The sequence below is a fragment of the Bombina bombina genome, chromosome 1 (genome assembly GCF_027579735.1).
Source record: "Bombina bombina isolate aBomBom1 chromosome 1, aBomBom1.pri, whole genome shotgun sequence".
Taxonomy (NCBI): Eukaryota; Metazoa; Chordata; class Amphibia; order Anura; family Bombinatoridae; genus Bombina; species Bombina bombina.
In genome coordinates, this window is record NC_069499.1 from 1,113,209,975 (window position 1) to 1,113,225,878 (window position 15,904).

General features: G+C 36.9%; 1 protein-coding gene across 1 annotated transcript; it reads right to left on the minus strand.

Annotated features, from left to right (window-relative positions):
• Positions 1-436: 436 nt before the first annotated feature.
• EPOP (elongin BC and polycomb repressive complex 2 associated protein) lies at positions 437-4,798 on the minus strand. The gene has a single exon (XM_053693908.1). The coding sequence runs from the start codon at positions 3,861-3,863 to the stop codon at positions 2,586-2,588; it is 1,278 nt and encodes a 425-aa protein (XP_053549883.1). The 5' UTR covers positions 3,864-4,798; the 3' UTR covers positions 437-2,585.
• Between the last annotated feature and the right edge of the window lie 11,106 nt (positions 4,799-15,904).

The window sequence follows — 15,904 nt, forward strand, 5'->3', positions numbered from 1 at the left end:
ACTCTGTTTTCTGTCTCTCTCTTCCCTTCTTTTTTTATCAAGTTTTTAATCTCTGCCCTTTCTATCCTCTCTATATAGCTTATCTATCTTTTATCTATCTGCACACAAACTAACATATGTAAATATGGTTAGATAGATACTGTTCCTAATTTATCACTTTTATATTAATTTTACATTACTCTACTCTTATGTAATATCAGACTCTCCTTATTCCAAATCCCTAGTTTGCCTTTCTCTTCTCCAATCCTACATCCTTGTAAAACTCTTACTTTTTCTCATCCCATTTTATCATTTATCATTATTTTCCTTTAGATCTCTCTTTTCCAGATTACGTGTCTCCATCTCATCTGCCCAGTCCCCATGATTGATGAGTCTTTTCAAAAAATTCCTACATAGATGAGAAAACTTCAATAGATAACAAAAATCCACACTTGAATTGTACGATAATTCTTTATAAATTAAGTCATTTTGTTTACACAAAAATAATTGTTTTGGATATCTTAAAAATAAAGAATTACTGATGAGAAGAAAACAACAAACAAAAAAAAAAAAAAGAGAACAATTTAGAAACAAAAACATTGCTTCGTTTTCCCACAACCTCATCTAATGTTGAATAACATTATACAAAAATACTCTCCTTTACAAAATATTTTAAAAATAGTTCATAGTATGTTACCAAAAGCCTCCATGACGAAAATCTCCAGTTATTCCCTTCCAAAATTAAAAATAAATCAAAGGATTGTTCAAATAATAAATATAAAACTAAGGTGGGAGTCCTCAAAATGTGTGTTTGTTTATGTATGTATATATATATATATATATATATACACACACACATACTTTTTATCGCAGTATTAATGCTCAGTAAAGGATTGGGCCCCCTGCTCTCTGAGCATACCTCCCTTGGCTTTTAAGGGTTAATCCATATTAACAATATTTATGTCAATTAATATATAGATCATATGCACAAAGTCAAGGTAAACAAAAAACAATGTTGACAACAAATGTTTTAGCATGAGAAAATTGCTGGATTGCGTTCTATTTGATCAGGCAACAAAAAATGGATGTAGTCCTTCCACAATAAGGAATATAAATGTGTAGAAAAAAAAATAAAAAGTTTATCAGTGGAAACTAACTAAAACAATCTTAGGATAGGACTGTTAAAAAAAAGGTGACTGTGACATGTCATCTTCTGTGCTGTCATATTATTGATGGCAGCTGTTATTTCCAAGCATGCAAAGTCATAAATACTGGTAAAGTTAAAAGATTCCTATCCAGAAGATGTAGAATTCGGTGGGAAATTTGAAACCTAGTGTGACATGAACAATAAGTAGTAATCTGGCGTGTGTTTATTTTGTTACACTTACAGATTAAATGTGTTTACATTGTGACATGATTGATACATACTTATCAGGGAATCTCAGATGTGTAAGGGCAGATTATGTGCCCCAACATTTTAATGAACGTGTTTTGGCGAGTCTGTGACTTTGGGAATAATTGTGACAGGCCGCCTGGGAGAGGATGAGTGATCCATAAGGGGAGATAATAATCTATGGTGTAAACTGTATTACAAATACATTTGCAGATTGACAACTATAGGACTATAGGCACTGAAACATGAGTGAGCTCACCAACGTCATATAAACTTCACAGGAATTGTAAGGAATGGGAAAAGTGGCACTGCAGATATATTTCTTTGAGCATTATCTTAGTGTGAATGTTTTCCAGTGAATTAAACTACTATTACTATCCCATAAACATATTATATCAAATAAGCAAATACAACTGATACATTTACTTTGGCTTTAAATTCCATTATATAAAAAAAGTGTGATCTGAGAATATCAGTGGAGGCTTTGTGGTGTAACAGGCAGCTATAAAGCCAATCAGATTATGCAAACATTTAGTGAGTGTCAGTAGATCACTAAATTATTCCAAGAAGGAAGTATCTGAAGAGCATAAAAACGGATGATAACGGTGTATAGAAGAGAGCAGAAGGTGAATCATGTGATGTATTTAAATGCTAATAGCTGCACCCACTTCTATTTCACAGTTACATACAGTCAGTACAAGAATACTGTCAGGTGTAAATGATGCTGCCCTTTAAACAGTGACGACACAAGATAATATATATTAAATATACACTTCAACACCACTTCACTTTGAATGTATATGGTTTAATACTTAAGCCATCATCTACCATCTTCAAATATATTTGGCATTATGAAAAAAACTAAACAAATTAGATCGTGTGCTATAAGGAACTGAACGTATATGAAGGTTTATTTTTAGGAGAATAAGGGCAATGTAAGGGTTTCTTTAATTGATCAAAATTCCCTTGAGATCAACAAGTATCTCGTGTAAACTGTAATCTCCACAAGGGGTCTGAGAATTTACCTTAGACTATATGTGAGGATTTGGTTGTGTCCTCTAGGATGCAAATCGAATGACATAAAGGACCTATGTGAAATACTTGTATATAATATATGTGAAAATGTTTGATCGCAGAGAGTGGGCCCCCATCAATAAGGTCAGTCAATGCATATAATCAGTAGATACTTTATGGCGTTATTACATAGGTAAACTCACAGGTGGTCTAAAGGAAAAGTTCTGAATTTAAGGCTGGGGGGAAGAGGAATGGCATTGCCCCCAAGGTGCCAACCCCACACAGGGTGAGCTTTAGATACATTTTTGGAATTATTGGTCCGTAAAGAACAGGCAGGGTTCAGGTCTCCATCCTCACCTACCACCAGAGATGGGATCACAGGGAAATTGTCCAGGAAACTGAAGGCGGGCCTGATGGGGTGGTTAGTGGTGCTGCTCAGTCGTTTGCTTTGAGGGCCATCCATTCTTCCAGATGGAGTTTTTTTCTTCCTTTGCCCCATTCTGCCACATGGTCTACCCACTCTCCGGCTCCCAGTGGTCGTCCTTGCTTTGTGAGTTAGCCTGGGTAGTAAATCTCTGGAGTCTGTCCTGAACCCCCTGGCATAACACCAGAGCTTGGACTGTCTAACCAGCCGGTCAAACTGCTGGATCCGCGGTTCAGGGTCAGAGGCCTGAACTGGATTTTCCTCTAGATTTGTGCCCTCATCGACACCAGGGGGTTCCAAGTTTTGAGATTGATCTTTTGATTCTTCTACAATGTCTTGCTCCTTACAAGTGTTTTCCTCCAGTGACACATCACCTTTGCTTTGCTGTATTTTGGTCCCATCCTCTTCATTTACAGATTCAGACTGGGAAGAAGGTGCAGCCTCCGTGCAGACTTTTGGCTTTCTACTGTTCCTCGCCTGCGCCCCAATGCTGCGACTCCGCTTTTTAAACCTTAGGGGCCGGTACCTGGGTCTTCTCTCCTCGCTGCTGTCAGATTCATTGTCAGAAGAGCTGGTATGATCGGAAGGGCTGGAATATCCAACTGATGTGGCGGGGCTGTGTCCAGGCAGGTGACTTCGTTGGCTTCCTTGGAACAGATTAGTTAGATTTGGTCTAATCCCTTGTGGCAAAGTTGTTCTGATTCTTGGAGAGATGCAGTCCTTCCCTGGTGCCCTGCTGTTATGTACCGGTGTCCCTTCCTTGGGGCCCCATCGGGAGGAGCACAATATGTGCAGGTCCTCCCGCGAGATGAGGCAACATTGCACGGCCCGGCTGGGCACTGACCTCAGTGCTTTTAGAGCGCGTAGTTCACGCAGATCACAGCGCCGTATCTGTATCTGTAGCCTCTCCATCCTCCGGCAGACGCGCCCCCGCGGAACTCCGCGCAAGGGACCGCTCAGCACCTGAGCCAGCGCAAAAAGCTGCCTGCCGCCAACCCGCAAGTATCCTAGTCTCATACCGTCTATCTCCTGATATCCTGCGGGGGGTTCCATCACGGCCCATGTGGTGGTTATTAGCTCTTTGTGAAAGATAAAGTGAAAAATCAATTATTAACACAAAACGGAGGAATGCAGTTTTCTTCACTCTGGTGTGCAAAAGTATTCTGAAACCCAACCTGTGTATTTAGTATATATAAAAAGACACTTTGGTTCTATTCTGTGTTGTTTATTCCAGGTTCTTTGTATAGTGCAACAGAGTAAATGCCCTGGACTGCAGTCTGTTTGCGAATACTCCAAGGTTGCAATGTAGGCTGCAAATCAGAGAGTGAAGAATGTGTGCCCTGACACGTCCTGTGTCATTTTCACTCTCAGAATGTGATGTATTTACTCATAGTCACTGTATATTGTGAAGGAGCAGCCAATTCCAGGGTATTATAATGTCCTAGTTTAGTATTGGATGGTACATAGTGCATTGGTACAAACAGCATGCAGCAGCCTATAGTGTGCAATAAGTCACAGGTTGCAGTGAGCAGCCACAGACAATCATATAGGGAGCAACCAGTACAAAAGTACAATATTTAGACATTCTGTAGCCGATGTCATTCAAAAGTCAGATCCAGGGCTCGCTGAACAGCCAGAGAGATGAGTAACTTGCCCCAGTTTGTAGTGAGCCGAGCAGACAAACCCCTCCAGGGGGAAAGTGAGCTGCAGATACACAAGTCCAGTCAAGAGCCATTCACAGGATGCAGTGCGGGAGCAACGAGTCCCATTGTTCAGTCAGTGGCCACTAGCAAGATGCAGTGTATAAGCAGAAGTGCCTGGTGCAATGTGTGTGCAGCCAGCCCCTGTGTGCAACGTGTGAGCAGACAGTTCCGGGGTGCAACGGTACCAATAAGTCCCACGGTGCAATATAATAAGCAGATAGTTCCGAAGTATATTATGTGAGCGACCAGTACCAATGTGCACTGAGGTGTACGAGCTCTTTCTCCTCTGCCTCTGTTCAGCCCACTTTGTAGGAGGACCTTGCCGAGCAAGTCTCTTTTGTCCGGCCACTCATTGGTCACTACCGCATGTGACGTCACATCCACTCCTTCAAAAAAAGCTCTCTCCCTCCTTGTTTTACACAAATCTCACAAAGAGGTTAGATGCATACGGCTAGCAGAGTGCTATATATACATGTGCATTGTAGCAGGGATATAAACAGACTGGGGGAGGGGGCGGCAGCAGTGTGACCTTAGCACAAGGCTGTGCCCCTCTGCAGGAGGAGGGGCATGGTATGAACTTCAACTTGCCCAACGTGTCCGTAGATTGAGTCCAGCAGCTCCCTGGCGAGTGTTCCATAGCTTCATTGTGTTTTATTGTAGCAATAAAGGGTGCAACAGCTATTGTGAGTCTCTGTGGTTATTTCAGCTACCTTTTTAGTGCTTGTGTTTTTCCAGTTATCCATTGTTTTACCAACTTTACGTGTAATGCCATTCTCTGTATGTAACAGTGGTCAATTAACACTTCTACATCTGACATAACAATACATTTTATTGTGTGACTTGCATGTAGTTTACCTACAGACCTCATTTACATGGTAACAACGCACATTCTACCCTTTTTTCTAATCCATGTGTCATTCTGTGAGTAAATATTCTAATACATTTGCATTTTTATTATGTAATACATCTTGCATATCTAACTTGTTTTATTAATATGTCTTGCGTGTGTAAAAGCTGTGGGAAGATATGTAAACACTCTGTGTATTCTCACTATAGTCATTTATATTGCTTGTATTGTGCATATACTCATTCTCAAACAACTGTATACTCTGTTGTCTCTATATGTTCCTGCTAAATGTGTATAACGTCTTTGTATTGTGTTTTGTGTGCACACTATGTACATAATCTGCATATGCGACAGCATTTATTGTTTTGTGTTTTAGATGCATTTTATTTATTGTATTGATTTGCAAACTCACTTGCACACATTCTCTTCATACCCGCGTATGTAACAAGCATTTGTTATTTGCTTATAATATGCCATTGTATATACACTACGTTACACAATTTAGACATGAGTTCAGATTATGTACTAAGTAGAAACCGAACATGCTAACGGAATATATACTTGATATGCACAGAGTACACATTAGGCACAACATAAACAATATACACACAACAGAATATAAAATGTGGGTTACATGCATAACACATAATGCAACCAGCTCGTTGTGGTGTTTGTATATTCTGAGTTATGTGTAACAATATGTGTTTATGTACTTGATGGTGTGTACTAAGTGTATACTCTAATGGCTGTATATTCTGAGTTATGTGTAACAATATGTGTTTATGTACTTTATGTATGTGTACTAAGTGTATACTCTAATGGCTGTATATTCTGAGTTATGTGTAACATGTGTTTATGTACTTGATGGTGTGTACTAAGTGTATACTCTAATGGCTGTATATTCTGAGTTATGTGTAACAATATGTGTTTATGTACTTTATGTATGTGTACTAAGTGTATACTCTAATGGCTGTATATTCTGAGTTATGTGTAACATGTGTTTATGTACTTGATGGTGTGTACTAAGTGTATACTCTAATGGCTGTATATTCTGAGTTATGTGTAACAATATGTGTTTATGTACTTTATGTATGTGTACTAAGTGTATACTCTAATGGCTGTATATTCTGAGTTATGTGTAACAATATGTGTTTATGTACTTTATGTATGTGTACTAAGTGTATACTCTAATGGCTGTATATTCTGAGTTATGTGTAACAATATGTGTTTATGTACTTGATGGTGTGTACTAAGTGTATACTCTAATGGCTGTATATTCTGTGTTATGTGTAACAATATGTGTTTATGTACTTGATGGTGTGTACTAAGTGTATACTCTAATGGCTGTATATTCTGAGTTATGTGTAACAATATGTGTTTATGTACTTTATGTATGTGTACTAAGTGTATACTCTAATGGCTGTATATTCTGAGTTATGTGTAACATTATGTGTTTATGTAGTTTATGTATGTGTACTAAGTGCATACTCTAATGGCTGTATATTCTGAGTTATGTGTAACAATATGTGTTTATGTACTTGATGGTGTGTACTAAGTGTATACTCTAATGGCTGTATATTCTGAGTTATGTGTAACAATATGTGTTTATGTACTTTATGTATGTGTACTAAGTGTATACTCTAATGGCTGTATATTCTGAGTTATGTGTAACATTATGTGTTTATGTAGTTTATGTATGTGTACTAAGTGTATACTCTAATGGCTGTATATTCTGAGTTATGTGTAACAATATGTGTTTATGTACTTGATGGTGTGTACTAAGTGTATACTCTAATGGCTGTATATTCTGAGTTATGTGTAACAATATGTGTTTATGTACTTTATGTATGTGTACTAAGTGTATACTCTAATTGCTGTATATTCTGAGTTATGTGTAACATTATGTGTTTATGTAGTTTATGTATGTGTACTAAGTGCATACTCTAATGGCTGTATATTCTGAGTTATGTGTAACAATATGTGTTTATGTACTTGATGGTGTGTACTAAGTGTATACTCTAATGGCTGTATATTCTGTGTTATGTGTAACAATATGTGTTTATGTACTTGATGGTGTGTACTAAGTGCATACTCTAATGCAGAGCTTTCCAAACTTTTCATGTCGGTGACACACTTTTTAGACCTACATCATTTCGCGACACAGTAATTCAGTTGTAATGGCAAACAGGAGGTTAAACTTGCTTGTTTTAAGAGATACGGACACATACATAAATTATATAATAACAAAATGTATTTACAAGTAACAGTATGTATGTGCTAGAATTAAACAAAAGTTTAATATCACCAAAAGCTACTTACTATTTTAATGGGATGTATGAGGTTGATGGGATGAACACAATTTCTGAATATTTGGTGGAATATTAGATAAAGACACTTGCATTTCATCATCAAGCATTTTTAAGCTTCCCCCTTCCTATCCATATATCAAGAGCAGGAGCAGCAATGCACTACTGGGAGCTAGCTGCAAAAAAAACCCCCACTGACTTCAGCTCAGCATTTAAGCTGCCGCCCTTAGAGCTCTGCGAGTCTGAATGACTATTGCCTGTGCTGCAAACACACTGCTGTCCCACTTACTGACTACACATGCAGTCACAAGCCAATTAAGGAGACTACACGTGCAGTCAGGAGCCAATGTGCCGCCAAAGCTGCCAATGGGAATAGTTTGTTTCCACTGAGCTGCGCCAATAGGTTAAGATGATCTGTAACCCCCTAGGTATCAATCACGTGTCAACCATGTAGCAGGCAGGCGGAAAGTCAGAAACCAAAAAAAAAAAAAAAAAATAAATAAATTTAAAAAAATTTGTGCTGAAGCAGGGACACACCTACACACTGCTGCCGACACACTAGTGTGTCCCGACACACAGTTTGGAAAGCACTGCTCTAATGGCTGTATATTCTGAGTTATGTGTAACAATATGTGTTTATGTACTTTATGTATGTGTACTAAGTGTATACTCTAATGGCTGTATATTCTGAGTTATATGTAACAATATGTGTTTATGTACTTTATGTATGTGTACTAAGTGTATACTCTAATGGCTGTATATTCTGAGTTATATGTAACAATATGTGTTTATGTACTTTATGTATGTGTACTAAGTGTATACTCTAATGGCTGTATATTCTGAGTTCTATGTAACAATATGTGTTTATGTACTTGATGGTGTGTACTATTATACATTAAACCATTTAAAGATACAAAGTGATTTGTATAACATATTGGTTACTTTGTTTTTACAATTAAATTAGCCCAGTGGAAACAAATCCTGATAAAGATAACCCTCTCAGTGTGCAATATATGTGTAAAGCCTCTGGGTTTTACCAGTAAATTACTGCTCTTTAAGTTTATTTGAACATAACTACTAGTAAATGACACACTTAAAGAATATGCTGGCATTACTGAACAAGCGTAAACTCCAACGCCACTTTCTGTCTCCACAGAGTGCAGAGCACACAAAGGCTGTGGGTAGTGACATCCGGGTGACAAATAAACTCATGTGTACCATCATTTTAGAGTGACATTTGGCCTTTTCTTTTAGTTTTAAGGTCAGATGAGTTTAACAAGCTAAGAAAAAATATATATTATTAAAGGGACATGAAAAAGTAAAACTTTCATGACTCACATGTAATTTTAAAACATTTTTAAATTAACTTTTATTTATCGAATTTATGGTTTATGACAAATCACATATCCTTAGCTAATGCCCTACTGGGAGCTAGCTAGTAATTGCTACATACATTTTTATCTTATCATTGGCTCACCAGATGTATTCAGCTAGGTTTCCTATTGTATTGCTGCTCTGAAGATTACTTTACCTATGTGTTTGATCCTTCTGCAGGGGTTGAACACACAGTTAAATGCTAGCAACAGTACAATAATATGCTCTCACAAATTACTGCGCTTTCTTCCCTCCTTTAAATATTGATTTATATCAGGCTATGCGTTCATTTAGACAAAAGGGGATATAGCACTTGGCTGTTTCAAATGTATAAAAATGAAGCCCCATTAGCAATAACCAGACAAGTATTAGTCTGTTTTGGTTCATATCTTGCAGCTGTCAGATTTTAGAGTTATTTATATGGAACGAGTTAAAGGGACATGAAAATCAAAATTAAATGGACATGAAACCCCCCAAATATTATGTGATACAGACAGAGCAGACCATTTTTAACAAGTTTCCAATTTATTTCTATTATCAAATTTGCTTTGTTCCCATGGTATTCTGTGGTGAAGAGATACCTAGGTAGGCATCTGGAGCACTAAGTGGCAGGAAATAGTGCTGCCATCTAGTGCTCTTGCAAATGGATTACATTCTTGCAAAACTGCTTCCATATAGTGCTCCAGAAATGGTCCGGTTCCCAAGCATACATTCCTGATTTTCAAAAAAAGATACCAAAGGAATGAAGACACATTGATAAAAGAAGTAAATTAGAAAGTTGTTTACAATTGCATGCTCTGAATCACAATAGAACATTTTTAGGTTTCATGATTCTATCAGAGCATGTGATTTTATAATAAAAATAAATACAGCAACAGTGGCATGCAAACAGGAGGCATTATAAGAAATCAACCTCCCAGTGGGGGGCTAGGGGGGAAAGAGACCCCAGGCAGTTTTAAAGGGCGTTCCTGTATCAGCTTTAAAGGGACAGTCAACATCAACATTGTTATTGTTTAAAAAGATAGATAATGCCTTTACTACCCATTCCCCAGCTTTGTACAACCAACATTGTTATAGTAATATACTTTATAAAATTTAAACCTCTAAATTTCTGTCTGTTTCTAAGCCACTACAGACAGCCTCTTATCACATGCTTTTTTATTTGTTTTTCACAATAAGAGACTGCTAGTTCATGTGGGCCATATAGATAACATTGTGCTCACCCCCGTGATGATATTTATGAGTAATTGGCTAAAATGCAAGTCAGTAGATAATAAATAAATAAATAGCCAAATAATCAGGGTGCTGTCAGAAGAGGCTTAGATACAAGGTAATCACAGAGGTTAAAAGTATATTAAAATAACCATGTTTGCTGTGCAAAACTGGGAAATGTAATAAAGGGATTATCTATCTTTTTAAACAATACACATTTTGGAGTTGACTTTCCCTTTAAATACAATCAACTCTTACCCGCTACTTGACTGAGTACAATATCCTTTTATTTTTAAGTTGCGTGTGCCTTTAACTATTCAGTAAATTGATGCCACAAACAGCATTTGGCTCCTCTGTGGTCACAAATGCCATAGAAACAAAAGAGAGACGCGTCTACTGGTGAGTAGGGGTAATTCTAGAAAGGAAAACAGGAGAGGGGAAAAGACAGACCTAAAAGGTTTCTTTCATTTTGCGGATAAGAGTGTGCAGTTAAAAAAATAACTTTGTTCTCTTGGTTTTTGTTGAATAGCAGGTAGGCAGGTTTAGGAGTGTGCACAGCACTGGAGAACTATATTGCAGCAGTTTTCCAAGAATATTTTTAATGTTAAAGATATATGAAACAGAAAATTTTTCTTTCATGCTTTAGATAGAGCATGTGATTTAAAACAACTTTTGCATTTTCTACTATTACCAATTTTGTCTTTGTTCTCTTGGTATCTTTTGTTGACAAACAGGGATTTATGCTTAGGAGACGGCCCATTTCTGGAGCACTATATGGCAGTCGTTTTTCAAGAATGTTATCCATTTGCAAGAGCACTAGATGGCAGCACTATTTCCTGCCACGTAGTACTCCAGATGCCTACCTAGGTATCTCTTCAGCACAGAATATCATGGGAACGAAGCAAATTTGATAATAGAAGTAAATTGGAAACTTTTTAAAATCGTTTGTTCTGTCTGAATCACAAAAGAAAATGTTTGTGTTTTATATCCATTTAAAGGGACATAAAACCCCCCAAAAATATTTCACAATTCAGATAGAGAATACAGTTTTAAACAACTTTCCAATTTACTTCTATTATCTAATTTGTTTCATATATAATTTGTTGAAGGAGCAGCAATGGACTAATGGTTCCTAACTGCACTTATGGGTGAGCCAATCACAATCGATATACTGTATATATGCAGCCACCAATCAATGGCTAGAACCTAGGTTCTCTGCTGCTCCTGAGCTTGCCTAGATAGAACTTTCAGCAAAGGATAACAAGATAAGGAAGCTAATTAAATAATAGAAGTAAATTGGAAAGTTGTTTAAAATGGTATTCTCTATCTGAATCATGAAAGACAAATTTTGGGTTTCATGTCCCTTTAAGTGTGGCTACACTGCTGCCATCTAGTGTTCAAAAGCATTCTTGCATATAGTTTATCAGATACATGCAAATGCACACAATCTCCTATGTATTCTCTTCAACAAATAATTCAAAGAGAACAAAGGAAATTTGATAATATAAGAAAATTGGAAACTTTTTTTAAATGTCATGATTCTATCTGAATGAGGAAATAAAAACAATTGGTTTCTATGCTCCTTTAAAGGGACAGGAAACCTCAACACTTTTTTAATGATTTGGATATGACTTACCATTTTAAACATCTTTTCAATTTACTTATATTACCACATGTGCTCTATTCTCTTGGTATCCTTTGCTGAAAGAACAGCATTGCACTACTGACAGCTATCTGAACACATCTAGTTAGCCAATCACAAGAGATCAATCTGTGCAGGCACCAATCAGCAGTTAGCTCCCACTAGAGTAGGATATGTGCCTATTCTTTTTCAATAAGGGATACCAAGAGAACAAAGCACATTTGAAAATAGAAGTTCATTTAAAAGTGTCTCAAAATTCCATGCTCTATATGAATCATGCAAGTTTAATTTTGATTTTCCAATCCCTTTAATGAGCATGGCCAAGTGATCCATGGTTTGTGAACAGGCTGGAAGTGGCTGCACATCCAAATGAGTGGATTCACATAACAAGGATGCTGACTAAATAATTGGGGTGTTTTTGCATCCCCATAAAACTGCTACTGCCTGTGAGTATAAAAGGATTAGGACACCACTTCTAAAGTCATTTTTTATTGGGAGAAGCTAGTGTGTTGCTAATCTCATTTGTATTTTAACCCCTTAAGGACCAGCAACGTACCCTGTATGTCGCTAGCCCTTTTTTGGGACTTGATTGTTTTATAGTGCAGTCTTGCCACCAGCGTTGAGACTGCTCTATTCCACAAAGCCTGCTGGAGGGAGGGCATTAATAGCATGTTCTTGCTAGACTTGTGCTATTATGTCCTGAAAAAACCCTTAACGACCAGTGACATACAGGGTACATTGTGGTCATTAAGGGGTTAAGGAGCTTGTTTTGTTTGCTAAAAGTAAGATGTGTTATAGAAGGTTGAGGTGTTGTGCAGAACGTCACAAAATGATGCAAATGTTAAAAAAACATAACTGTCTGTTATACATTGACTATGCTTTTTTTCTTTAAAAAAATAATAAAACATATACAGAACAAAAAACAAAAACATTAATAATATTATTGTATCCTACAGTGAGCTTCAGTCATTTCAGTCGACTATTAAACATAATTTGACTTGTTTTATTTTATATAAATGCACAGACTTGGGGCGCCTACTCTTATTAGTTTTAAACCCTGTAATACTTAGAATATATAGGTTACCCTTAAGGGCTAGATTTATCAACGCTGAGGTGTACAGGGGCGCGTATACGCGCCCCTGTACGCCTCAGCTCGCCTGTTGCGGGGCGAAATTACCCGCAGGTAATTAACATTGCACACAAGCGCAATTTTGCACTCGCGTGCAATCCCGCCCCCTGCACGCGCACAGCCAATCACGCGCGGGCAGGAGCTGTCAATCTCCTCGGTCGGACTCGACCGAGGAGATTGAATTTCGCCACAATAGAGGTGGCGTAGATGTTAGGGAAGCAGCAGTCTGGTGACCGCTGCTTGATAAATCACGGCGAGCAAGTTCTTGAGAGAACTTGCTGCCGTAGGGGCTTAATAAATCTAGCCCTTAAATCTACCATAGATTGATAAAACTCCATGTTTCCTCTTTTCATATAATAAAATTCTTCTTAGAGGAAATATTATTATTTTCTTACTTATCTTTAATACTTCTTTCCAGAAGCCTTCTATCATAAGACAAAACCCCAATACTATGCTTTATTTCTTGACTTTGATATATAAATGGTAAAACTTGTTAAAAAAAATCATGAAACACTTATGTTTGACATTTGAATACCATTACAGAAGATGTCACATGATGTGCACATGCACCAGACACGTTTCTTATGTTGTTTGTTTTGCTTAATTCCTGGCTTTGTTTATCACGTTAACTAGACTTCATATTAAACAGTAAACTCCTTTATATTTCAATATAAAAGATTTAGTTATGTGTAGTAAAACAACTTTTTATTATGCCCCATTTCATGTAATTTAGCTCAGAACTTAAAAAGCATCATGCAGACCTCTTAAAGGGACAATGTACTGTAAAATTGTTTCCCCTTAAAGGGGCATTAAACACTAAATAAATGCCAGATAGAATGATGCATTCAAATAAAAGATTAGTTTGAGAATAACATGTAGATGTATTTTTAAAGCTTTGTTAGTTGTTTAAATAGTGACAAAATAAGTGTAAAGTTGTAATATCATAAAAGAATGGGAGCTGCCATGTTGTAACTTAGGTTACTTTCTCTTCTGTGGCCAATTAGGGACAGTTATAAATAGGTCACTAGAGTGTGCAGCCAATGGCTGTGTGGAATATGTGTTCTGCACTTCCATTTCTAACAGGAACTAAAATGCTCACAATTTTAGAATGGAATTACAGGAAAGGGGGGCAAAATAAATAATGAAAGTATATTGTAGAGGTTATATATATATATATATATATATATATATATATATATACAATGTATCATTTTATATTACCATCTTAGAGTGTTTTTGTCCCTTTAATGTGTTTCCAATAACATGTTATACCAGCTGCAGAGTATACAATGTATAAAAAAAGGACTATTTATGCTTATTTTTGTATATGAAATAGCTGATTTTGTTTTTTGAAACCACATCCGTTTAAAATGGGTTGAGTTTGCAATAAAATCAGATCTCTTTATTTAATCACGTACTGTACACACACATGCTTTTTATATTAAATCTGTCTGTAAACCAAAGTCAATACTTGAAAATTAAAATGTTATTACTTATCTCTCCTACCTCACAGTGGGAGTGTAATTTCTTCTGCTAGCTATGTTAACATAGCCGTTTTTAGCAAATACTTAAAGGGACAGTATTACACCAATTTTCATATAACTGCATGTGATATACACTACTATAAAGAATAATATGCACAGTCACTGATCTAAAAATCCAGTATAAAGCCATTTAAAAACTTGCTTAGAAGCTCACAGTTTAGCTCTGTTAAAAAGGTAGCTGGAACACCCACTGCAAGTGGGAAATAGCAGACACTCCCCCCTGCATAAAACAGGAGCAAGCGGGAGTAGGTATACGTTGGTATTCTCCTAAAACTTTGGGGCTTGGCTAGAAGTTTGAAAATTAGAGCAATGTTATTTAAAAATAAGAAAAACTAAAAAAAAAAAACTGTATAAGCTATATAAATGTATCATCTACAAAACATTTATGCAAAGAAAAATCTAGTGGATAATGTCCCTTTAAGTATAGAAACTTTCAGTACAGGCAGGGATAACACAGCAATAATGAACTATTTAAAATGCTGAAATAATGGTAAAGGAGCTATTTGTAAAAAATGTAAAACACTCCAGCATGTAAAATGGACCATTGAGAACAAATTAAAGGGGGTTAAAATGTAGGTTACACTGTCTGTTTAAGGTTCCTCCCGCTACACATCTTTCCTTTAACAGATAACAGCTGCAAAACAATGCTGTATGCTAACAATATGACTTTGGCTAGCCTTGTCAGCTGCAGACTCAAGTCCAGATTTGGGTAGAGTTTGGCTATTGAAAAACAATTATACAATGTTAGTTTGGTTAAAATCTTTATACCTGGATAGAATGTTATTCCCCAGCAAGACAACAGAAGGTTATCTTGTAATTACAAGCTGTTTACTAGGTCTGTGCATTTGGAGGTTTTGGATGCCTATGAATGCGCAAGAAGGCAGATGCTCGCAGCGTTCAACTCTTTTCAGAGCCGGATTTTGTTCTTATGAAAGTGCAACACATACAGATATGGATTCGCACAGATCTTGGTGTTTTCCGTTTCACAAGCAGAAATCCAGCTCTGAAAAGGGCCAAATGCCGTAAATGGCCACCTTTTTTATGCATTCTGTGACACACGAAACCTCCAAATGCACATGGCTAGTGTTTACTGTTCCTGTAATTAAAAAAAGGGGGGGAGCCATAAGTGCCTTGCTTAAAGCCTGCAAATATTGGAAGTGCAAAGTAAAGTAAACTTGTATGTCCCTATAAAGAGTGGTCTGTCCCTTTAAGGCCAAAGGGGTAATTCCTCCACCGCAGTATCTTAAAAGGAAAAGACATACACACAATAGTGAGTACTGGCAGGAAAACAAACTGTGATTATTCATAGAGTCTTACTCACACTTTACAGAGCTTAT